Source organism: Hirundo rustica, chromosome 4 (assembly GCF_015227805.2).
Source record: "Hirundo rustica isolate bHirRus1 chromosome 4, bHirRus1.pri.v3, whole genome shotgun sequence".
NCBI lineage: Eukaryota > Metazoa > Chordata > Aves > Passeriformes > Hirundinidae > Hirundo > Hirundo rustica.
In genome coordinates this window covers 69,996,325-70,023,072 of record NC_053453.1, presented here as the reverse complement: position 1 = coordinate 70,023,072, position 26,748 = coordinate 69,996,325, and the positions used below count along the sequence as shown (strand labels likewise).

Genomic DNA, 26,748 nt, shown 5'->3' with positions numbered 1-26,748 from the left:
AGTAATCTAGTCTTTCTCAAAAACAAACAAAGAGACATAAATCCCTCCTCTTTTCTTTGCTCTTTATGTAATCACCTTTGGATGCAAAGCTGGCATGGAAAATTCCAGTCCCAATGGTGAAAGTTTGAGAAAGTTAGAGACATGAAACAAGGAAGCTGTAGATGAAACCAGGTTTTCAGCTACCTCAAGCAGATGCAATCAGTCTTCTCATTGAAGGGTGTGAAATCCATTTACTGAGGAGACAGCACAGTGAGCTCAAGCTGAAAAAGCCCTGTTCTCGTGCACAGCACCCAGGGTATGCAAGTGCACCCTGTCTGACACAAAATGCCGTGCCCGCCCTGCTCTCCATCGCATTTCACAATTGCAGGGTCCTATATACAGGCTTAATCCACATTTCAGATGGATTGAACTGAAAATCTCCTCTGAGCAACTTTTCACTCGGGCAGGTAGTGATAGGACATGGGGAATAGCTTTAAACAAAAAGAGGAGAGACTTAGATTAGATGTTAGGAAGAAATTCTTCACTCAGGGTGTAGTGAGGTACAGAAAGAGTTTACCCTAAAGTGAAGTTGTGGATGCCTCATCCCTGGCAGTGTCCAAGGCCAGGCTGGATGGAGCTCTGAGCAACCTGGGACAGTGGAAAGTGTCCCTGCCCATGGCAGGGGGTTGGAATGAGATGACCTTAAAGGTCCCTTCCAACCCAGACCATTCTGTCATTCTGTGATTTGTAACTCCTCTCTCCTGTGTCCAGCTGAAAATATCAGGTCTGCTCTTACACTGCTGACTTTAGGGAGCACCTGGCAGACTTTCTATTTGGAATTAATTCTGTATTACTGCTTCACACCTTTTTAGCTCTCCTTGGACAGATTCAACAGGCTTAAAGGCAGCAGAAGCACTGTTTCTAAGAATAACCACTGATAGGTACCTGTGGTCTCCACAGGCTGCCTGTCGGGTCTTCTCTGACGTAGTAATGAACAGAAGTGTGCTGTAAAAGCCTTGCTGTAGAACAGCATTCTCCTGATAAGCTTCTCCTGAATAAAAGAAGAAATTTGTATATGCCTGGTCATATTACAGTGAGGATAAAGCACAAACTGAGCAATAAAATCGGTTAATATTTTTAATGCTTCCAGGTGTTGATGTGGTCTTCCTGCTCGCACTTCTCTTCTTATATTTCTTCAGTATCTCTCATTAAATGACTGGCTTGTTTTGTTTAGGTTGAATGTTTTCCTAACTCTCTTTCACTCTTTGCTTTCCTTAAATTTGTTAGGTATTGCTCTGGGACACAAAGTAAGCAGGAAATCCTGTGAGGCATCTTTCTGTTTATTTCTGTAAAACGTATTTTGAAAAGCAGACCTTGTGTCCTCTTTAGATAGGGGAGCCAGAGAAATGGTACTGTAATTTATGAACTGCACAGTTTGTCACTAAGCTCATGTATTCTGCTACCAGCACTGAATATGCTATCTTAAACACAAAAATTCAGGCCCCTGTCTGAAAATCTGTAGGCACCTGAATCAAAATCTAATCTCTTTTCCTGTTCTATCAGTGTTCTTTATTGTTTGAGTGCTGTAAGCAAAGCATTCTCCTTATGCACCACTGGCATTAATGGTCCTTCAAGACAAGGTTAGGCTGTCCATTAAAAATGTGATTTATTGAATTTGCATGGGGGATCTAAAGTTTAGTAAAATTCTCTTCCTGAAGCAAAAGAGCATCTAAGTCAGTCATTGCTACTATTGCTCTGCAGTGTTAATGAGAGAAAACTCAGTGAGTTTTTGCCACTTGGAATATGACTCAGAATAAGAGACAGACGATCTACTGATTAGGAAAGGGGGCATTTGTTAATTTAATTAAGGAGTTACTTAATGAATTAAAATGGTATTTTGGATCTAAGTATCTAAGCCCGTAAAAATTTGAGGAACACTGTAAGATTTTGTATTTCAAAAGCAGCTTCAGTTAAGATTATTTATCTTTGAGAGGTGACATCTCAGCTTTGCAGATGGAGAGAGGACTTTGAGTTCTAGAGAGATTAGTCACTGCCAGTAACATCACCACTATACAATAAAGAAAGTATATTTTTGGGTATAATGTTACTGCTACACAGGGAGAGCAGCTCCATAGCTGAGGTAAAAGTTTGTTACTTTTAATGAAAATGTTGACAGGATGGGCAATCAAAATTTTTTTCTTAAATATTCTTTTGTCCAAAATTTCAAACCATAAAGGTTTGGATGTGTACAAACTGAAACACTGAAGCTGCAAATAGCATGTGCAACTTTTCAGCCAAATATTTCACCAGGCTGGATTCTTAGTGGCTATTATTAAAGAGTTTTAAAGCTTAACTGTACTTTGGAAATAGAATTTTTCTTTTTAAAGAAAAAACAAACCAAACACTTGCTAAAGAAAATATTTTTTTGTTGGGAAAACCAAAACAGTAACAGATTTGGTCTTGGTGCATGATACAGAATTGAAAACAGACATTTTCCCTAGGAATGTCCATTTCATCAAATTTTCCACTTTGACCAAGCTGTTGTTTTTCTACACACAAGTTGGGGTAGTGTTGCCCTGGTTTTTCTGAGTTTCTTTATTAGTCTTCTGATTTTCATAAATGGAGTCAGATCTTTTAGTTACTGTAGAATATTAAGAGCAGTTTTCTACCCTTCCCACAGATGTAACATAAACAAATCCTTTGTTTTTCATTCTCTGTCCTTTTTTTGCATATTTCTAACCTGAAAACAATTGTAACTGACAATTCGTCTGGCCACTGAGGCTGAGGGGTGGAAACCCCAAAAAGCCAATCTTCTGCTAGACCCACAAATGTATAAAAAGTAAAAATAAACAAAGGGGCTCCTCTTCTTCTCTCGGCTCTCTCAGCTGTGAGCTGGGAACGGAGGGACCTCTGCGAAAATCTCTTGCCTGTGTGTGACTGCTTTGTGTGTCTCGGTGACAGCGTAGGAGTTTCATGACCATTTTTCTATTACCTCTACTATAATTTCTTACTTTTTATATTATGCCCACCTTTGAGTTGTGTTACAGAGTTGCTGGTTTAGACAGGTTTAGACACCTGCTTGTTGCTGGGAATCACAGAATGGCTTGTGTGGGAAAGGACCTTAAAGATCATCTTGTTCCAGCCCTCTGCCATGGGCAGGGACATCTTCCACTATCTCAGGTTGTTCAGAGCCCCATCCAAGCTGGCCTTGAACATTTCCAGGGATGGGGCAGCCACAGCTTCTCTGGAAAACCTGTGCCAGGGCCTGACCACCCTCACAGGGAAGAATTTCTTCCTCGTAGCCAATCCAAACCTACTCTCTCTGTTTGTCACTCCAGGCCCTGGTAAATAGTCTCTCTCCATCTTTCTTCTCAGCTCCCCTTGGGCACTGGAAGGCCACAATGAGGTCATTCCAAAGCCTTCCCTTCTCCAGGCTGAACAATCCCAATTCTCCCAGCCTTTCTCCACAGCAGAGCTGCTCCATCCCTCTGATCACCTCTGAATTCTCTCCAGCAGCTCCCTGTCCTTCCTGTGCCGTGATCCAGGGCTGGATGCAGCCCTGCAGAGGGGTCTCAGCAGAGCAGGGCGGAGGGGCAGAATCCCCCTCCCCTGCTGCCCACACTGGGGGCTCAGCCCAGCACAGGGGTTCAGGGTCCCAGTGCACAAGGCCAGGGCACATCCAGCTCTTCACCCAGCACCCCCAACTCCTTCTCCCAGGGTTACTCCGTCTGCTCATCTCCAGCCTGGACTAATAACAAAAAGGCTTCACTTGGAGCTTATTTATGACTTACTAGTTTTAAAGCAGGCTCTCTTCCACCACAGCTTGATATAAGCAAGCGTTTCCTTCACACATTTATTAGCGAGCAGATGCCTTCAGCTCCTCTGCAAGAGTAAAATCTTCAGTCAGCTCTTAACGCCATTTGGTCATTTAAAATGCCACTTACTCCAGAGAGGCAGGTTCTAGATCGCCTCTCACCTCCTCACTGTGCTTTTCCACAGCAACAGGGTTTTATGTGGAAGGAAAGCTATTTCACAAGAGGCTTAATCTGATTTTTTCCAGCCAGGCCTTGAAGTGTTTTGTAGCAGTAGAAAAGGTGACCTGGGATACTTGGGCACCAACCACACCTAGTTCAGACTGGGATATATTATTCCAATTATAAAGTGATAAAATGAGCTCACTTTAGTAGGTGGAGCAATGTTACTATTGTAACTAAACCACTGTTACTGCTTACCATTTACAGAGTGGGTGTTAAATAGATCAAGATTGCAAACTTACCTTGTGGAAATTCAGGGCTGTGGAGAGGACCTGAAAAAGTTTCCAATTCAGAGCAAAATCTTGTGACTTCAAAAATCAGCAATGGATTAAAATTTGCTCCCAATTTAATTTAGAACAGTGAACATATTTCCAATAATTCATTTGGATAATGTTTATCCATCTCATTTGAGCTTCTGTTAAATATGATGTGTTAGCTGGTGTATTTAATATGAAACATGTTAAAGATACTTTAATAGAGAAAGAAAATTAAATGAAAACATGATAAAGTCAAAACAATTTTATCTTATATATATTTTAAAAGTTTTGATATTATTAAAATAAATCAAGAAAGTAAAAATGAAATGTTTTGACTTTTCCTTGTTAAAAATATTTGTCGATATTGACACGTTCTTGTAAAACATTTGGATTTCAACAGAGTTCTTTTTTTATAGAAGAATTGTTTTGCTGAGCTCTAATTAAAAACTGGCTAATTCGCAGATCTCAAAAAATAGTTGTCAGTGGTGAATTACTACTGTGAGTCAACTACATGATGAAAGGGATTAGTTCATGGGCCAGTGCTATTTAATATTCTGATCTGCGATCCTGAAATAAATGTTAAAACACTTCTGAAAAATTTCTAGGTGCTTAGGAGATTAGCAGAGTGACCAGGGCCATCACGGTGTGATGGGGATCACTTTGGGAGACCTGTGACTCAAATACCAGCTGTTTCAAGTCAGAAAAAACCAGACTTTACCCCCACAAACAATTCTGCCTTGTCAGGACAGGAGCAAAGGATTTTAATGGATAAATAATTGAGCAGAAAATGAAAGCAGGAGAGAAACAAGCAAGATGCTGAGAGGAGACCAATGGAGGAAAGTGGTGTCTTGCTCTGATACCAACAGCATAAAGCAGCAAGAGTGGAAAGAGACACTGAGGAAAGGACAAGTTAAATTAGTGCCCTGTGTCATTTTGCCCATCACAGTCTGAAAAGTGACGAGGGAAAATGAAGAGAAAAAGTTACTGGGGTATTTTTTTAAGGACAGAGTTTAAAAAAGGAGTTTAAAGCAGACAAGTTCAGAGGAAAAATTAACTTCTTTTACTGGTGAGCCTGACTGACCGTAGGAACATGATTATTATCAACATGGTGAATTCATCCTTTCAGGATGTTTAAATCAAAACTTTACTGAAGGCACAAGTTATTTTGCTTCGGCCCAGGAGAAGAAGGGGAAAAAATTATCTAACCTGAGTTACAGAAAAGAACAGAAAAAGTGTTTTTTAAATATCCACTATATTTATAATCAATGGGAACCTACACATCAATTATTTGCACATGGTGAGTAATCTGAAGATAGCCAAGATTTTTTAACTGAATCAAATTATGCCAAAAATCAGGAATTTATTATCAACACTGTCAAAAGTTGTTGAAAGTGGATGTTTGGATTAAAAACCATGGACATGGTTTCACAAAGTTATTTCTAACTCAAAATTTTGGTACTGAGTCTAATGAGACTGAGCTTTTAACCTTCGTTTTAGGGATAGAAAAAGAGAGGTGATCCAGAATCACTGCCCTGGTGGCACAGAGACTCACAGAGATGCAAGAGGGATACCTGCTTTCCTTCCTGATTCAGAGCTTCGCTGGTGCCTCCACCATTACCCAGACCTCAGGGTATTTTCAGCAAAAAGAACATTTCTGTAGAAAACAAGCACCATTTCACCAGGAAAGAAATTAAAACTTGGTCAATGCTGTATCAGTGTTTAATTCCTGCTCATAATACAAAACTAATTGTGCAGACCAAGGTCTGCAACTTGTATTTCTGTTATGTTCTTCTCTACATGTAAAATGGAAATCTGATGATCTTCTACCTTTATATCCATTGTAAGGTCCTTGAGCAGAAGACTTTCCCTCTCTCCCTGTGTGTGTATACTTACACACAAAGTAAGAAGCGTATCAGCTCATTTGTAACATAAAGTATGTTTGTCCCTCTACTGCTCTATTTAAAAAAATTACAGCCAACAGTTAGGAAGTGCAAGTCAGAGAATTTATCTGCCACCCATGACTTGAATATTATATATTTAAATAAAATATTGAATTATTTGAATAAATAAATTTATTGTATGCCCCGTGTTTCTTTGCAGAACAATGTGACAGTGGAATAACATTTTGCAATTTTAGATCATTTCCCACGGCAAGGAAATTATCTTGGCCGGCCGGCTGGTTTCTTTTACTCCACTTAGCGTACACATGATGGATAGTGGTTCGTGTGGGAGACGAGAAATCCTGTTCACTCTTGCTCAACAGAAAGCACTCTGGGAAAGGTTCAGCTGACAGCGAGGTAAAATCAGGTCCTGTAACCAGAATTCAGGTTTTATAGCTGGCATGTGCTTGCCTCATGTTTAAGGCAGCGCTTGGTCGAGGAGATGCACGGACACCAGGTGATCAGAGAGCTGACTGCGTAAAGAGACGCATCAGCAGCGACATTGCAGGGGCAGGCAGACAATGCGTGCTTGTTTTGGGTTAAGAGCAGGACATAAAAGAGTTTGGTTTGTTACAACAAAAGATCTTTGAAGCAAGGAAGAAGGTCCGCGTGTCTTTGTCCCCAGTTGCTACAAAGGGTGCCTGAGCAGGGACATTTCACAGGCGGTGAAAGGCTCTGAGCGTACCAATAGCAACTTCCACGGAACCAGGAATCGGGGTCGACCAGGAAAAGTTTGGTAAAGGAACCCAAATGCACACCCATCGCCTGTCAGGTGAGCAGTGGAAGAATTATGGGAGGAAAAATATCCCTGGAACAAAGACGAGGCCGAGACCTGTCATGGCAGCTCCTGCATCGGCAAAGTACAGATATCTCCGGCACTAAGCTAGGGGCCTTGCTGGACTGGGTGTTCACACCTGGAAATGATTTTCCTCCTGCTGGGACTTTTCAAGTGGAAGCCTGGCAGGCAGTAGGACAGAAACTTTTTAATATTGCCAGGAACGGCGATGCCTCGTGCATGAGGCAGGGATTGGCTGAGGGGATGCATGGACACCACGTTATCAGAGAGATGACTGAGTAAAGGGACGCATGAACAGCAACACTGCAGTGGCAGGCAGCCAATGGGTGCTTGGTTTGGGTTAAATGTAGAACATAAAAGGGTTTGGTTTGTTACAATAAGCAATATTCAAAGCAAGTAAGGAGATCCGTGTGTCTTTGTTCCCCATTGCTATGGTTTAGGACTGATGTTTTCATTGTCAAAAACTAAGTCTAATAACTGATACAGCGATAGACAATCTTCTGGTATTTTCAGCCTACATATATAGATAGGTTTATGTTGTAATTTTTTGTGCTATAGTTGTTATACAGAATTGTATAACAACTTTTTTTTTTTTCTCAAAGGCAAATTTATTATTTGCAGCAAATTTCTGATTTAATCTTGCCACTCTATCAAATATCTCCTCCCCCTCAGCTTGGGTGCTCCCCAAGATGAGGGGGAGGAGATTTCATATCATGTCCCTGTTTTTAAATGCTCCACTGTCTCCCACGTCAGTGCACCTTTACATTAATCCCTTTTTTCCATTACTCATCCCATAATTCTTTCCTTGTCTTTGTCCTCCATGGTACTAGCTCTTCTTCCCTTCAGGGAGACACATTCTTCTTTCTGACTCCTGCAAATAAAGAGTCCATATTTCAATATATGAATATCCCTTAATACTATTATTATTATTAGTGATATATTAAGAAATTACTTGGCACCCAGTGCTGTAGTTTAGTTGACAAGGTAGTGTTTAGTTAAAGTTTAGACTCAATGATCTTGGAAGTTTCTTCCAACCTCAGTGATTCTGTGATTCCATTATTTTACTCTTCCCCCTATACAACACTACCTCAGACAACTCCTCTGTTTTAACCACAAACCTTAGTATTCACATAGGTCAAGATCAGTGTAAAATATATTCATGGTCTAGTGCATAAGATACAGAAAATAGTTTTTCCTTGTGCAGAATTATTAGATGGAATTCCATTCGTTTTATTTGGTTTAATGTTCCTGAAATCTTGCTTCTCGTCAGCAACTGCAGTGGGAGAGTGCACCTTCTGAGTCAGACGTAGAATCACATAACCATTACGGTGGGGAAAAACCTCCAAGATCACAGAGTCCAACTTTCAACTGAGCACCACCTTCTCAACTGCACCCTAAGTGCCACGTAGAGTCATTCCTTGAGCATTTCCAGGGATGAGGACTCCACCACTTCTCCTGACAGCCCATGCCAGTGCTTGACAACCCTTTTGCTGAAGAAATTCTTCCTGATGTCCAACCTGAACCTGCCCTGCTGCAGCTTGAGGCCATTTGGTCTTGCCTGGGAGGAGTTGCAAGGCATCGTGCGTCTGTAGGACACACACCAAGGAAAAGCTTTTGTTTCCTGTGTAGCTCTACCAGTCTGGCACCTGCACGACAACTTAACTTGGAGAGGTGGGTGAATTAAGTTCGCTCTGTTTTATGCAGAAAAAGCACAAAGGAGCTGCGAGACTGATGCAGATAAAACACTGCCACTTGCTTGTTACTGGAATTGTTAAATCTGGACAAGTGTGCTGGGACAGCCAGGAACCCACTGCTCCTTCTGTAGCTTTTAAACACAACCTACTGCACAATCCAAGAGTAAAGACCAGCCAGTAGACCTCTAGACACTATTTTTCCAAACTTATTTTCAAGTTTTGCCTTCAAAGCTTCACTGAATTTAGTAATGAGCCAAGGGCGCCCAGTGAATCCACGTGCAGAGGCTGGAACATTGTCACCACAGCCCAGAGAAAAGTGGAGCAGCAGCTGCTCACAAGCTGAAGCTTCAGCCCAACTTTCAGAGAGTATCTCAAGTATTTAAAAGGTCAAATACAAGTTTTTTTGTGTCTCCCGCTCTCCATAGTCTTTTCTTGCTATTTCACCAATAAAATCTGAGGAGGACTTGCTGCTGTTTTTATAGTGCAACAGGACTGGCAAAGCCCCTCTTTAGAAAAGTGTAGGTTGCAGCATGCATGACTAATGATTAATGATGCTCATTAAAAAATGAAGTTCTGATGAAATTCATTAATGCTTGGCTTGAGTCTTGCTAACAGTTATGCAACATTAAGAGCAAGGCAATTACAGATCTTGGCTGCAACTCATTGAGAGATAAAAGAATACCCTCTTTCCTGTTTAACTCAATGTATGACATGCTGCACTGCAGAAAAGAGCTGTCTTGAAAAAGCTTCTCCAACAATGAGACACAGCCTGCAGCTCCATTGCCACCTGCGGGTAAGTGCTGGAGTCTGTCATCCTGCTTTATTTCCTAGAGCACAGGGGAAAAAAAGGTATTCACAGAAAAGAAGGATGAAAAGTAAAAGCCATGCTTTTAACTTACCCTGGGGCCGTGCCAAGGCCTGAGCAGCAAGCCTCAGCTAGAGTTGATTTACAAGATGAATCCAGGGAACTGTGTGACTAACACCACCAGTATTATTTAGCTAAAAATAGATTACAGGGCGCTTATGCTAGCTCTGTATAACCTTGTGTAATTATCTGCAGGACATGTATCATTTTAAGAAACTTCCCCAGCAGGCATGAATAGAGGCCTGTTTGTAGGGTATTTTAGGGGAAAACCTTCCCAGCCAAGGCCTGGGCTCTGGTCAAGCCCTGGCCCTGCTGGTCAGGAAGTGTGCCACCAGATCCAGGAGTTTCTGTGCTAAAAATATAATCAAGTCACTTTGAGTTGCTGATTTGGGCCTATAAAAGCTGGACCCACTTTTGGGGTGAATTTGGAGACCTCACCTAGGGGTGAATGCACTGTGTAGGATTCTCCCAATTGCTGGGAAGGGTTCTCCAAGTCCTTGCTCTGAAACAGGGTTCCCCAGCGACTGTGGTTACCTTGGATTAATTCATCAGCACAGATCTCCCTTCCACTGCAACTACAACAGTGAACAATGATTAGCCACAGCTCCCTGTGGAACATTGAGGATTTGAGCAGTGGATGCCAGAGCAACACCATCACCTGGCTCTAAGTAGCAATTCAGCACAGATAGTAACCCCAGAAACCCAGTCGCAGTCTGAGTATTTTCTATTCAATTGAAATCACAGAATGGTTTGAAGGAACCCTAAACTCCCCCTGTTGGAGTTGAAGGGACACCTGCTATCCCAGGTTGCTCAGAGCCCAATCCAGTCTGGGTTTGAACGCATTCTAGCAGATCCACAAGCAAGAATCCAACCCTGTGGCACTGGCACTGGATGCAGAGCTCCTTTTCAGCATCATGGATCAGCCTATAAAATGGTCACCCTGAGTTAAAACAGCATTTATGAGGCATAAGTTAAACTTCAGTGCAGCCCCAACTTTGCATGGTCTCCTCCTTTTCCTCAATGGCAGTGATCCCTCCTGACAGCCATATTCCATCTAATTCCTGTCCCTCACATTAAATTTCAGCAGACAACGACCAAGCCTATTTAATATGCAAAACTGTTAACAGTTAACATTGTGCAAGCCAAATTCTGGCTCAAAATATTTCTTTTTAGCTGCACTGTCAATCCCATGGAAAGGTACGCATTTGGACATAGGTCAAAACCCTTTAGGAACTCTTGACTATTCTGTAGCAAGAGTTTTCAAACCTGAGAAAAGCAAAATCATCACAACATATACTAACAGCGCCATTAGAAACCAACTTTATTGTTGCAGTTTGAAATTATTTACACAATATAAATCTCTTTGAAAGGTACATTACTTCATTTAATCCGTGGTAGAAGGCCTTAGAATAGTTTCAATCACATTTAGCTCAAAAGAAATACAATTCACTCCAATGAATAAATGATGCACCTAAATACCACAACATACAAGAGGCTTGGGGACTCTTGGGGGATGACAGTGCTTGAAGATGACAAAGGTTCTTTTATAATTTGAGCTCAGTTTACTCACAGGACACAAATGGACTTGTGTTTAAAAGAACACTGAAAAATCCGCAGTAACAAAGAAAATGACACAAAATGGAATATATTCCTAATATGCTGTGGCCCTGTGTCTGCAAGTGTTCAAAGGGTTTTGGTGAAGAGGCTTAGAACCAATGGCTCTAACTTGAAGTCACATCTTAGAAAGATTGGACACATTCTCCGCGCTGAGACTATTCAAAGCACTTGTGTACAAAGCAGCAGCATTAACTACCACACTGTGATACAAAAGGGTAAATGGAAACTTGCTAAAAAAAAAAAAAACAAAACCAAAAAACAGAAAACTTTCACACACTGAAGACTTGACACTTATTATCTGATAACATTTAAGAATTACTACTACCAAAAATTTAGAAACATATACTTCTTCTCTAGTTCACACTCTATTTTATCCATTTTATAAGATATTTTTCACATTTCTCTTCTAAGGTCTCTTTCATCTTGCATTTTGCAAGGGTCTCTACATGGGAAAAAACCCAAAACCACTTGATAGAGGAAAAACACAGTTGCAATGCCACAAAAATAGGCTGGTGCAGGAACTGAAGTTATTTCAGCATTTAGTGCCAAAGTTTGCTTGCTAGATTTCAACTAACTTGTTTTCCTTTCCTTTTCATTTCCATGAAGTTTCCCTCTGTGCCATCTCTCCATAAAATCAAATCAAAGATATTTGGGATGTTGATGAACTAAATTCCACACCACAGGGAAACTGTGATAGCAGCTTGACAACTTTAGAAGGCTGCAGAAAGAGACTGTGAAACCTTGAACCAAAAATTTGGTGAAGTCTGGCCATCTAAGATCCCAGTGGCCTTCAGGGCCATCCCAGTCAGTTTTCTGACATTTCCAAACAGTAAAAAACCCTTTATGAAAGAATTCAGTGCAGAGCACCATCCACACTATTTTAATACAAAGAAAAGCCCAAACACAAAGTATTGCAAACTGATCAGCTACAAAGCTGCTTCCGTTTTTAGAAATGATTTTTTGAACAGTCTCTTCCCTCTCTCCCCAGGTTGACTGGCCTCCTAATTACATAATCTCTACAGATCAGACCAACTGTTAGAGTCACTTAAAAATAAAATTTAAAATAAAAATAAAAATGAAAAATCCTCAAACAGTGCCTTTTCCAGGGTCTCAGCACATCACTTGGGTGGAGCACCTCCTTACCAACCAGCCTGTGCAAACATTTCACACTATTTCCTTCCCACTGAAGGTCTCTAAGCCACAAAGTCTGGTTTAATCCAACACATTCCACTGGGAATGGTGTGACTTCTCACTGTTGAGAGCCCCTTTCCTGAAGATCCTGTGTTTGGCTAATGGAGCATCTACCTTGCACAAGCTCAAAGGTCTTGGCTTTTCCTATCTTTCCCAGCTATAGAAAACAATCAGTTTGCCACTAACAGTCATAAAATAGGGAAGAAAAATGATCTGCAAGACTGCTCCACATCAGCCTTGCATTTCCCTTAAGGTCTGAAAAACATGCTTTCTGCTCCACTACCATGATTACAACCTGCTTGGTGTGGAAGATGACAGTAGACAGTTGCCAAGTGCAGCGGTTTAACAATCTTACAACACAACAAATAACAAAAAACATGAAAACAAGGAACACACAACCACGTGAGACATGGTCAACCTGCTCTGCTAACTGCAAGAAGCACTGCCCCAAACAAGAGATTATAGTGTCACTGCGGTTTAGAACAGTTTTTTTTAATCAAGAAGTTACCCAATTTTAAGATTTCTTTTGGTATGACTAATGAAAGAGTATTTGTTACCTTCTGTTACCTACCAAAGGCTTTAAAAAAAAATCTGAACTTCATTCTGAAATAAACTTTACCCTTTAAAATTTGCTCTTGTCCTTAAACCATGAAAGTAAACAAGCACATTCAAATGCCTTGCTACAGCAAAAACTTGAGCTTCCAAGTGAGTGATTTCCTTTTACTTCCATTTACCAAGCCCATCCCTCCCCTTCAACTAGTACTGCTTGGATAAGCTCACTTCCCAGGAGCTTTGTAAACTCAAGCATCACCACAGGTAAGGCTGAGAAGTTGTACAAACTGCATCAAGATCGATTTGTCAGATGGAGAACAAGATTAGCAAACCAGAATTTTCCAGCTGAGGTATTAAATTCACCAGTGAGAAGAATTAACTAACAGCTTGAAGGACACAATGGAGTTCATAACAGACAATGAAAGGCAACAGTGATGAAATACAGTCACGGAAAAAAAACTAACCTTCGTTATGTCTGTGTTCCCAAGGTTCAAGGCCTCTTCAGAAAGGGACTTTTTACACAAAAAAAATTTCTGATAAGAAGTCACATACTGACAAAGCAGAATGTAATTTGTTGAAAAGGAAATAGTGATGAGCCAAGTATGGAAAGGAAGATTTTAGATTCATGTTTATGCTAAAAGAAGTAGGGTTGTGGGCACAAGGAGGAGGGGGAGGGCATCACACACAGAGAAAATATTGCAGCTGTAAGTTTTAAATATTCTAAAGGAGTACCGATGGGTTGAGGTGAATTAATTGACAGAACTATATGAGTGATTTGGGCACTCAGCATAAGCACTTAAGTTAGCAACTAATCCTATTAGAATGCTACAGCCACCAAAAGCATTTGAGGGACTCCTATCACAGCTGCCTCAATCAGTGTCCCCATGGGAGCACACACCTCAGGAGTGCTTCAATCCAACACCCTTAGTTTAGAAGTCAACAGCATTCAAGAATGCATAGGCAATTTTTGGAAGTTTAAATAAACAATTTTAACAGCTTTCCCTATCCCACTGGTATTGCATATACCTCTGACACATGGTTTGCCCTATTATTAGAACAGATTTTCTCTTAATGTAAGTACTGTAAAAATCTTTTTATTCCCAGAATCATTCCCAAGAGCAAGATTTCAAAAAGCTAACAGGGGAAAAAAAGACACTGGGTGTCCAAGGCTATAAATGGATATCTTAACATGAAAGTATTATGCTCCGTTATAAATCAATTTAACAAAAGAAGTCCACACACAGAGTTAGATTTCTTCTTTACATCAAGATTTCTACAAAATGGGAGAGAATACAATGCAATACACGAGTCCATAAATGCAAGATAGAGTACAATTCACACTAATTTACAAATGGTTATTTACACTGTTGTATATACATGTACAGTCAGACCTGGTTAATGCAAATTTCTTATGTCCTTTTAAAAAGTAAATCAACAAGTGTCAATGAAGGTATTTAAAATTATGTGACAGGAGACTAGTGACCATTCAGAAATCTTTCATGCTTGGGTGACCTAAGAAATTAGGCCTGGATTAGCCAGATCTGACTGCAGAAATGAGAAGGGGAAAAAAAAAAAAAAAAAAAATCACACTATTCTGCTTTACAAAAGCAACCAGGCCACTACAGTCTATTGACTTGATGCTATTTCTGCAAGAAAGCCCAGATTAATAATCCTCTTGATATTTACAATATAGCTTTAACTACAGCAAGAATTATTAATTTTGGCGTTCATGCCCTTAGCTTAACAAAGGCAACAGAGTATCTTCTTGGCAAGTCACAGTCAAAACTACTACAGGATGTTTCTAGAGCTCAGTCATATTTTTGTCCTACTTCAAATATCTTCATGTTGCTATTACAGAGACCGAGATAAATAAGTGAAACAAGTACGTGTTCTCTAGTACCTAACTTACATTCAGAATGTCCTGTATTCACAGTTTCAAGCTACCTTATCAACTGCAATGCAAACTTACTACTTCCAACTTAATGCATCTGTAGATACTCCTCAGGAAACGAGGATATCCGAGTGCTACTGGCTCAAACGGATGTGGAACAAGGCTCAAAGGTAACTGGCATTTCGTTTTGGGAGATGTTTTACAGTATTTCCTCAGAGATGGATCACAAATGGATGTAACCTGCACTTGAGAGGAAGCTGATGCAGAGCCGTGTTGAAGCGGCTGGAGTGAATTCCAACGTGCAAACTTAAAGCCTTGACCAGTACTGCAAAGTCAACCACCGTAACCTGCGACAGTCCTTGTGCTCCTTCAAAGTGGCTCAGGAAAAGCTTGGACTATTTGCTACCTGCTTCAAAGTGCTTTTACAGGATTCACTCCACAAGGATGAGATTTGAGCTGCACTCAGGAAAAGCTTTGGTTCTGTGGAAGCAAACTTCCACTCCTGCAGTTATTGCTACTTGAGCTATACAAACAAAAATACTACTGACAAAAATTACAGTAACTCCAAACCTAAGTAGCACTGGTACCTGAAAAAGGGAATGTGTTTTGCCAGCCCTTGGGAAACTTCGAATCTGTCAAGTGTTGGATTTCCCAAGACTAAATGAATTTCACAGCCTTCTTTCAAAATATTTCATAAATACAAAGCAACACTGTCAGAAATAAAGCCACTGCTTCGAAGAAAATAGTAACAGAGTTCAAAAATCTTTAGCAATCTTAATTCCAAGGACATCTTGCTGAACTTAAAGGAAATACAAGACAGCAGGGTATTATTCATCAAATGTCAATAAAATCCGTAGGGAGACAGTACAGAAGATTAAGGTCTTCAGTGCCTTCGTGAGCTCTAGCAACATCCTTGATAACTGCTACAAAGTAAATTATAAATGTCTATTTTAGCTATTTGTTTCAAATCAAAGAGAGTTTGTCCAGTATAGTAGCCTCCAGCTAATGAAAATGATTTCCTCATTTCAAGTTACAAAAAAACCCCAGTTCTCCCATTTATATAAAGATTTTAAAGGTTTTGACTGAATTAAAAAAATTGAAACATTCAGAGATTAATATAAACAAAAGGAAAAAAAAATCCTAAACCGTGCTTTTGTAAAACAACAGAATACCATTGGAAATGGTCTTTATTGGTGAAGACTTTTCATTCACATGAATTTTCTTTGTCCTGAATCACTCCAAGCTTTTGTAAAAGCACACATGTATGTACGCGTGTACCTACTATACACACGTACACACACTGCATGTGCCATAAAGCAATTCTGAATAAATATCTTTGCTGGAGTCTGTACAACAGACTCCCCACGTAAGTTTGTGTTTGCATGTGTTCATGCACATGCACAGACTTTGTACATGTGGGCACTTATGTGACCAAAGTGCAAAGTTTTTCAGAGTATCATCAGAGTCAAGTTCATGCCTGCCTAGCCCCAAACTGCATTGTTGGGCTTGAGTTTTTCTGCTGTGGGTTCCTTCCCATCTCCTGCCCCCAATCCCACCCTCCCTTTCAGAGTTAAAGCCTCTTTTCCACACAAACTTATGCACTGTTCCATTAGGTAAGCATTTTCAGTTAACATTTTGTAATCCAGACCATTCTTGGTATAACACCTTTAAGAAATAAAGTGTGTGTGATGATCAAAGCCTCATTTGCTCAAATCACTCATTGCTTTTCCATGCCCTTCAAACCGGAGGATCTGAAAAGCAATTTGCTGGCAGGAAAAAAATAAAAAAGAACCACCAGACATACCAGAATCTGCACAACTACAGGACCAGGCATTTAAGACTTAAAGAGTCCAAGGTTAGAAGGCGACAAAGCAGAAAGTTGTCATCCATACAGGAATTGTAAACCTGTGTCTTGCTCCCCAGGATCTCTGCTCTCCTATCTCCGGTCCAACAGGCCATTCTGCCACTGGAGCACAACAGATACAGACACCAGAATGGTGTTCAAATCTAGAATCAAGTTTCAAAAAGGAAGAGAGATTTGGAATAGTGGTCTTTCGATTTTAAGAGTACACTTAATAAACAAGCAGCTTTCCCACGGAAATTAGGGATGGCAGGTTGTCCACCTAACACCAGTGATTGGTACAATATCCTCAGAAAAATCTTGTCACAGAACTTGAACATTTTTACAGCTCAGTAAGACAAGAAAAAAAATCAAAATGTTATTTATGATTTCAACAAGCTGCTTGATTCTTGTGCAAAAGTAAAGTACCATCATATGGAAAGCTACCTTAAAAAAAAAAAATGGAGGAGAGAAAAATAAAGTTCATCCTAACCCTTCTCCCTAGCTATACCACAACTAGAGATCTCAAATCTATTGTCACTCCTTTTGCTCGTAGGCCCCTAAGAGAAAAATTGTCTCTGACATGTCTTCTTTAGCATAAATGAATGCAATTTCAACAAAATAAGTTGTTAAATGAATCCTTTGGAACAACTTCACTGTCTGCACCCAACTTTAACAAAAACTGATGAAAGCAGCAACGGAATCATGTTAAACGTATAATAAATAATTCACATACAACATATGTTAAATTACAAAGAAGGATTAAATTGCCATTTCTACAACTTTTTATAGATTTAGCAAGTTTCTAATCCGTTTTATATCAACAGCAGTACGTATGTTCTTCATAATAAATTTAACATTGAAGGACTGTCTAGAGGCATTATTTATAAAGCAAGAACCACCAAGTGAGCATTACAGCACTTCAACAAATGTTTAGCTTTTTTCCAGTATCTGTTCTCAGAAAAGATTCAGGGGTTGTCTATCCACTTGGTAAGAGTCCTCCTCTTCATTACTCAGGAAGAGTTAACGTCATGACCTCCAGTTTCATTTTGAAATACTGGTTAAACCGAACAATTGCATACCTGGTCAAAGGGAGAGAGACATGCCAGGTTAGGAACAGCTAACTCTTCATGTCACAGCAGCCATGCTAAGTAGGACTAGTCAAAATTCCACTGACCCCAGCACCCAGTTTCCAAAACTGACTTTTAGCAGCTGCCAAAGGAAGAAATTAAGAACAGAGCCATGATACTGTAGTACTCCTCCACTGCCTCCCAATCCCAGCTTGCAAAAGAGATGCTGCAGCAAGATCATCAGGATGCTTAAAGTTTTAGCTTTCCTGTTTTTCAGACTGTGCTGCCTAGGGGTGCAGTTCAGAGGCTTGTGTTAAGTGTTAGCAAGCTCTCTTCACAGAGTAGGGAGACAAAACAAATCCTTTTCCTGCTGAAGACCAAGGACAATGGTCACCAAAAGCACAAGAACAGTGGGCTGAAGACACAAAACAAGAAGGATGAGGCTTCACAACCCAAAGCTGTAATTGGACAATTAAACCCCAATTTGCAAATGGACCAAAACTTATAAAAGTGTGAGATCTCATGAGCGGTTGTCCATCTTCGTCCACCTTGGGCGTAGCCTGGTCAGACCCTACCCTGCCCAAGGTGTGTCCTAAAAGCCTTTCAAATAAACATCTACTTTATTCCCTACCTCTGTCCAGTCTCTGTTCCAAGTCAGCCTTCCCAAGGCATCAATCAAAGGCAGTGGTTCAGCGTTTAATTGTTCTTAATGGACTACAATGCCACAGAAATTTGATCTTGATAATAAAAACCAATGTGTCAAAGCTGACAAGTTTTTGGGGTTTATCACTGGTGTTTTCACTCCATCTAGTGGTGATGCCACATCCTGCAGCCTGAGATAATCAGGCATCCACATCAGGCTTATTCACAAAAATGACCTAATTAAGCCCAGTAAACTGGCTTAGTCAGTGCAAAAAATTCTGAAGTTGGACCTTTCACCAGGTAAAATGATGAATTTTATCACCTTGCTCAATTCCCAACTGAGAAATTAAATCCTCTGCTTGTTGCCATGAAAGACCATGTTAAAAAGGCCACAGACACAGATATCTACCCAAAACAGAACTTAACGTTCATTGGTGGTACAAAGACTCTTTAAAACAAGAACAGCAACTTCCAGGATCAACACTCCATGCAATAAGTAATCAAGCTCTTTTGTATTATATCTTTGATTCTCACGGTTCAAAATGTAGTTTTTGCATCTGACAGCACACCTCACTGACCACTTAGGCATTTATGCCTTTGTCTCCCCAGCAAAAAACACTTAATACCCCAAAACATTATGTTCCTTGCCTTGTAAACCATGTGTTTTAGCCCAGGGGCACATAATTTAGAGAACTTTTAGCAACAAAAAAACACTGACAGTTTTTACTGCTTTGTTTTCCATTAAAAATGAAGAATTTCTTTTTTTTGTATGACCACAGAGGTCAGGTGTGTTGCTCAGATCTCAGTTTCTGACAGCTAGGCTGTTGGACTAAACGGCTCCACAAGTCCCTTCCACCCTCTAGTATTCCATGAGTGTACATAACAAGCACACTTACCCTAGAAAATCAAAATCAATGGTGGAATATTTGGCTTGAATTAGAGCCCACAATCCCCAGAAGAAGTGCGAGGCCTGAAAGAAAAAAAAATTTAGCAGCAAAAAATTAACCTTATTTTAAATCTAACATATAAACATTCTCACAGAGACAAATCTTCCTGTATAAGAGAAAATTTAAAACCCAATCTTTTTGAAAAGTTACTTGATCACTCTTTACCAAAGAAATTTATAAGCAGTATTATAGAATAAATTACTCACAAGCAGATGAGGAAATCCATTGGAGTCTAACTCCCCATGTGTCATTTGAGAGAAACAATGCTGCATTTATAAAATATATCACCTATTAAGTAGATTGTTGACTATATACAGCATGCTAAAAAAATGCACAGAAATGTAACTACCGTGTCTACTGCTGCTAATTAAATTTGTATTATTCCACATGTATGGAACTCCAGTGCAAACAGGAAAGGCTTTTTGAATTTTTGATTACACCCTTAGACCTCTATAACTACACTCACATTCACTGCTGACTTGGACAAAGAGATACTTAATGCTTTAAGAAAATCTCTAATTCAGCAGCACCTAAGACAAATTTCTCATCTGTTCCAGACTTACTTCCATTAGGAGTCCAGAGAAGTAGTCTGGAGGCCTCTGCTCACTTTCAGACTGAAAGTAGGGATTACATTAACAATATGACCATTAATATACTTCAAAATGAACACGTAGTGGCCGTAAGCTTGACAGTGGAAGACATTTCTGGACAGCCAGGTTACAAGTGACAGACTTTGACCTTGAGTTCATAATTTTACATCACCAACCATTAACTTGGTGTCAAGTTTTCCCTTAACAAAGCTTCCCACGTGAACTGACACAAGAGTCACACGGTGTTTGTGCACCATGGGTAGCCTACAGGCAAGTCCTGACCTGTTCTCTAAACACAACTCTGTGCTCTAAAACATTACGATGACCATTGTTTAAAGGCGAGAGAACAGCGCTGTGCATTTTCAAACGGACCACCAACCTGCTTAACTGCAGCTCTTAACTTTCCTAAATGAATGGGACAGCTGAATCTAACAGTAACAACTTTCTAAAAGAATGGCAGCACGCAAGCTGTGGTTTTCAAAGCTTGTTTAATAATCATCTTCCATAATCATCTTCCTGTTAACTGTACTTCCTCACTGCAACCAGTAGCTTTTGCCAGAAAACTGAGGGTATTACAGTAACAGAGGAGAGCTTGAATTAGGAGAAGAGAGGACTAAAATAAGGCCACAGTGGCTACTTCAGCCTTATTCCTCCTGCAAATAGCTGGAAATGTTATTCAGAAAAAAAAAAAAAAAAAAATACAAGCACTTTTGCTGTAATGTTTCCTGTCACATCATCTAGGCAAAACAAGATCAGCAAGAGACTATAGACAGACCTATTATTTGCAACAGAAAAAAAAAAAAAAAAATCAAAATATTCTAGTTGAACAGAATGTTATCATCTTATTTTAAAAAAAGCTTTTAAAGCTTTTAAGTCTTCATGAAGCACTACCTTGTTCTTCTGTCTTTTCACCATTACAGGCAAAAGTTCAAAGACCCACCACAAGCTGTGGCCAATTTAAACTTGCCAGACCAATAAACAGCAAACAGAAATCCTCACTCAATGCTCATCTCCTCGTTTTCTGAATGTGCAGTGCCTCCTTCACTAGGAATATTCTACAGAGAATATTTAATATGCAACAGAGAAGCAAGTTTCCATAGAGCAGCTGAGTTTTATTTCTTATGGAAGTTTTTTTTCACATGCCACAACACTCAAATTCAAGAAAATAGCAACACTGGTTCTAAGAGTATCAGGTTTCTCTGCATCATTTGAAATATTCTAATCAAGTGTTTGTTACTTACCAGTGCAAACTGATTGACTTGAACATACAGAACTTCAACTTCTTTTTCACTGACTTCTGTGCCAAATCCTTTATATTCTTTGTAGGCCTCAAGGTAAGATCTCAGCCATTGCTCCTGCAATTGTCTGTTGGGATAAAGGCTGTAGTCTACCTCATTTACTCCTAGGAAAAAGAAAAAAAAAACACTGTTAGAGCTTTATGTTGCATAAAAAGACCATTAGAAACCCTTCAGTCCTACCATTAGTAGTGCATTAGTGTCCCCCTTCCCAGCCCAAAACACAGGCACAGACTGATGTGGACAAATAACATTTTTACTTTGCCCCGACCTTACAAATTACATATTGCCAAGAATTCCCCACATACAAATCAGAGTGTTCCACATTACAAATGTATGTTTTCAGCCAGACAGAGTCTGCTTGTATGTTGGAATTCAACACCTTGGGCTTTGAAACAAAACCCCTCACAAATAGAGCAAATATTATGTATTTTGTAGGAGAAGAGATTTGTATGCCACAATATCCCAGGCCAAATTCAGATGCATATCCAGTTATCACTAAGCTCACGTTTGAAGAAAACTTATTATGAATCTTGCCTTTCTCCTCCACAGGACATTGGTAGAATTAAGAGCCCAAAACCCATTTTTATCCTGTTTTTCTTCCTATACTGGAGGTGCTTAGTCACAGGCTATAGGGAGTCTGCCAGGTTCCCCAAACCTGGAGCACAGTTTACACTTCCATTGTCACTCCCAATGAATCTGGGAATTCTCATTACTTCTTATATTATGAACACTGCAATTCCCTAGCACTTGAATTCTTTTTTGTGTTAGAGCCACATAAATTTAGAACTTAAAAAAATAATTCAGATTTTTACTGGAGAGAGAGAATAAAAGGGAAGCACAACTGTTCTTCACAGGTGAAAAAATGTACTTGTGCATTTATTCTTCTTACTGATGGAGTTAGATTTCAGAAGATGAAAAAAAAAAAATCAAGCTTTCAAAAGAATTTAAATTGCTTTCCAAATTTTTAAATGACCAATTATACAACTCAAATTACCAAGCACGCACTCTGATAATTTTTTTTTTTAAAGTTATCTAAACTTAACATTGTTTGTGAAGCAACTAGATTAAGGCTCTCCATTTCACCACACCTTTCTATCTGGTCTAATAATTTTGTAGGTTTTCCCTGCTGGCCAATGCTCTGAAATAATATAGCATACACTTGAGGTCATTTCTCCCTTATGGAGTAAGTTGAATGGGTGTTTGCTGTAAAAAAAATGAACTAGTTAATAAATTAACCTAAAAACAGCTTATTCCTAAAATCCCACCTTTTTTCTATGACACAGTCTTATCCTGTATTTCTCATTTTGGGACAGGCCAAGTACTTAGTGTACACATTCAAAAACCACCAAAACCCCATGTAATCCTCCTTTTCTGCACTATGGAACCACACAGAATATTGTCAATACATACACCTCTAGTGTGACACCCACAGTATCTCACTACAGTGGGCTGTGTCACTTCACAGAAGGACTGGGTGAAAGCTGTGTGTTCTGGACTTATCTGATTCTATCAGAACCTAGGACATGATGTTTCCACTTCTGGGTTAGAAGACCTGCAAAGGAAGGGCACAACTGGCCTGCAAAATGAGACATCAGCACGTTCTGACCCCATGAGCTGACATCTGTAAGCATGGAACTGGATATACAAACAGGAAAAAGGGAATGTGCAAGAATGGATTTGTTGGGGTTTTATCAGTCAGTCAACTTTTACCTCACAAATGCAATTCTTACCTGCAAATTCATTGAAGTGATTTCCAATGTCATAAGCCAGGTAGTTGTAGCCAGAGTACTCATAGTCTATGAACTGCACATCACCTGTGTGAGAGACAAGAGACAACAGCAGCAACATTAGAGCTCAGATCAAATCCAGTAACAGCCCTAATCCTTTGGTGTCCTTGGAAGACATTTGGGGAAAACAAACCACAAACCCATCTTGTACACAGTTGTGTGCACTCAGACATTTCTCAGGGTAAGGCTGTTGACTTCATGATATCAGATATTTAAGGGTAAATCTTCATTCAGGAAAGTTCTTGAATTTTGAGCTTACAATTCTCTCTGCTTCAAGTCTGAGGAGGAGAATTACAGTTTTAATTTCTACCACGTGAGGGCCTCCCTTACTCTCAAAATGAGAAGTACAGTAGCATATTCTTTATTTAAGCTTTATGTAGAAATAGCAGATCAGTTTCTCCCTGGCTTAGAAAATAACAGTCCTGTTTATTCTCACACAAATGTGCAGCCACAGTGGACTAACACATTGCAACATGCTGACACTTCCTGTTTCCTCAACCACGCTTACAAAGATCATTCTTAATTGTTGCTTTTTTTTAAGCTGGATTCAGCTAGTCTCAAGAAGCCATCAGACAATCGTAAGGTCCCCAAAGCTGTCAAACTATGTAGCATTAAACAAGGGCTAATGAAGCAGCAAAACACAGCCCTAAATGTTTCCAAATTATGTTTACCTGCAGTGAGGTTGGGGAAAATGCATTGAAGCTGCTCAAGAATGTCTACAGCACATAAAACAGTCAAAAAATGAGATTGATTAGGTAAAACTAAAGCCATTGTATTTTAAGGGAAACCAGCAAAATTACTAAAACTTCAGAAAATGAAGCAGTGGGTTAACATAAGATGTGCTTGCACTAGAACATTAAAAATTAAAACCTTACATTTCTCACTGCTATACTAATTTTCACCACTGTACCCTTCTCTCTACTACTTTTCCTTTTAATTACTATCTGCATTATTTAATTAACAAAAACATTCATTCTATTATAATGAAAAACCTTTAACATGACTTAAAGCTCTAAGCTAAAGAGAAAATCAAGAACAATGTTAAAATTAAGAACATTATGTATGTATTTCCTGGACTAAGGATTTTAAGTGCCTGCTACACTGCCTCCTTAAGATTTAGGAATATTGTACATCTCCAATGAAATAGTTTCACCAATGCCCTGACCAAGTTATCACAGAAGAAGTTTGTTAGAATTGTTCTTCTCTAGGCAGCTCATCTTTGCCATTCTTGAACTACTAACACAATCACGTTTTCCAGATGGACAAATCTTTTTGTCTAAGCACTTAAAATGGAATTCAAACTCTGCAACACAAATATAATCACATAGTCACAAATCCTCCAAGTCTGAGTTCACCCTTACCTCCACTGAAAGAGAATTGCTTTTACCAAGGTTAGGACATTAAATTTTTTAGGTTCTAACAAACCAAGAGCCCTGTAATTTGGCAAGCTCCTTCCAGCAAATTCTGTTAGCAGTGGAAAAAATTGAAGTTCTCTAGAGCTTTGAAGCAGCAAGTCTTACAGCAGCTGCAGGCAAGATCTATTGTCACAGATGAACTTCTGTCACTGCCTGACTGGCAGATTCATCACAGGCTTGCTTGCTCTTCCCACTGGTTCTCCAGGGCTGCTTTTCAAAACAGACACCTCTAAAGTTACAAGCCAGTTAAAATCCCAACCCTGGCCAACACTTTGCTACACAACTGATCTCCTCAACTCCTTCTGCCTCCCAGACATTTAATATTGCTTGTATTAAGAAACTTCTTTTTTTCTCCTCCTCACGTAAGATCCAAACACACCACGTCAAAGTCTGCTGGTAAAATATGGACATAAACACTTTAAATTTTTCGTGTGCAGACTTCACCTACAACATCCCCATGAATTTTTAATTACAGCTGACACTTAAAAAACTTACTTCCAGATATAAAGAATATTACATACAAGCAGAAGGTGAAGCTCACAAGACAAGGTGGGGGGCTGTTACTAGGCACTGTCCTCACAGAGTAGGAGCAAGGACATAACCCAGCCTTTGGGTAGCAGAGGGAGAAAGCTTGTCAAATTCCCATTTGATAAGACAAAAGTTCAAAGTGAAAAAGCTCTGCATCTATACTAATCCATTTCAGACTCACACTGCTGCGAAACTCAACCTTTCAAGGTAATTTTTGCACAAAAGCTCAAAATAAACTGCCCGGTCCTTCCTGTGAAACTGAAAGCAAGCTACAACGTTGAAGTTTGCTGCATTAAAATGTGCAACATATATGGACTTATATGTACACACACATACATCTACCCTGTTTTAGAAAAAGCAGAAGTTTGCAGTCATTGTTTAAATAAACATTGTATTAGAAGTTACTTTTAAGATTTACTGCAATTCATATAAGAAAGCCATGGTTTACATTACTGGTTTAGTTGGCAGCTGTTGTTTCAAGGTTTCTAAAAGGCATCCATAAACTGAATAGCCCATCAACATCCCTGAGAGCAGGCAGACCAACAAGACACACTGGTCTAAACACATTTATGTTTTATTGAAATGAAAAATATTTAAAACAAGCTCTTCTATCTCTCTGGAGAAGCTACTGCTATTGACAGGAACAGACATATCAGGAGTGTGGAATATTTCAAGTTGAAATACTTTGTTTTTTCCCAGGTATTTCCTAGGGCAGACAATGTGCAGCATAGCCCACAAAACCCACAGAAAGATACAGAATGGAATTCATTGTGTTCCATATGCCAGAAATCCACTTTTAAATAGATAAAGTAGTAATCAACAAAGCATCTGCTAGATCTCCTCAGGGTTCTGACAGGTAGGAGGGTGAAGACACCTCTCTTTATGGCTGTTTTTTCTTTTTTAATGGTTTAAAAGGGGAAGCACTTCCCCTGTCCAAGTCCTGGCTGTAGTTACCACAGCTGAATGATGTATCCTGAGTTCTGTCCCATCCTGCTCATCAGGTGAGTCACTGAGCCCCTAGAAAACAGCTTCAAAGACAAGGATTGGTGCTAGGAGCACACCTGAAAATTCACGAACAGGTCACCCACCCAAAGGATCATTTTAGCTATAAATACCCAAAACCAGCTCTGCAAAACAAAACAGGTTTTTAGACCAAAACCAGAAGTCTTAAAAAATCCTCAGTCTTCAGAAGCACTGAGCACCCACAGACTCCTACCAAAGATCAGAAAACACTGAGTAGGCAGAGGGAATAAACAGAACAAAGCTATCCATCTACCTACACACAACTCCCAGCCAACTGATTTTCATATATGCAAAAAGAGCACATAGAAACAGAAAAAAGAATTCTGATACTTGATCCTGTTGAATAGCACGTATTTGAATATTCTTAATTAAAATATCAGCTGGCTTTGGAAATTCACAGGTCATGCTGGGGAAAAAAACCACAAAACACAAAAACCAAACAAATTTAGGAGCATCAGAACACAAGGTTTATAAACTAGCAGTACCAAGCTTCAAGCATATTTTGAGTATTCTTGATGTCAAAACTGCAATAAAAAGCAGTGTGAAGTGCTGACCTATATCCTTCAAAGGGTAGATAACAGTGATAATTATAAGTTATGTAAAGTAACACATGCAGATTTTCATATCCTGAGTGACTGAGAATGGACATTAACAAAACAGCATGAGGCTGAGTTCTCTCAGCCACAGCAGGAACAAATTCAAATCAGATGAGTGAAACTCCATTAAATGAAGTTAACACTCAACACACTCTTCCAGGCTCATAAATAATGACAGGAGACTGATTCTTCTTAA

The 26,748-nt window shown here is 39.5% G+C and overlaps 1 protein-coding gene across 1 annotated transcript in view; it reads right to left on the bottom strand.

The window, feature by feature from the left end:
- Window positions 1-10,869: 10,869 nt before the first annotated feature.
- Window positions 10,870-26,748, bottom strand: part of ETNK1 (ethanolamine kinase 1) — a 29,804-nt gene continuing 13,925 nt past the window's right edge. The window contains exons 5-8 of the mRNA XM_040061570.2: window positions 22,934-23,017; window positions 21,147-21,307; window positions 19,265-19,338; window positions 10,870-17,738 (exon numbers count right to left, since the gene is read on the bottom strand). Of these exons, the coding sequence (XP_039917504.1) occupies window positions 17,666-17,738; window positions 19,265-19,338; window positions 21,147-21,307; window positions 22,934-23,017 (392 nt within the window). The 3' untranslated portion in view covers window positions 10,870-17,665. The remainder of the gene's footprint in view (window positions 17,739-19,264; window positions 19,339-21,146; window positions 21,308-22,933; window positions 23,018-26,748) is intronic.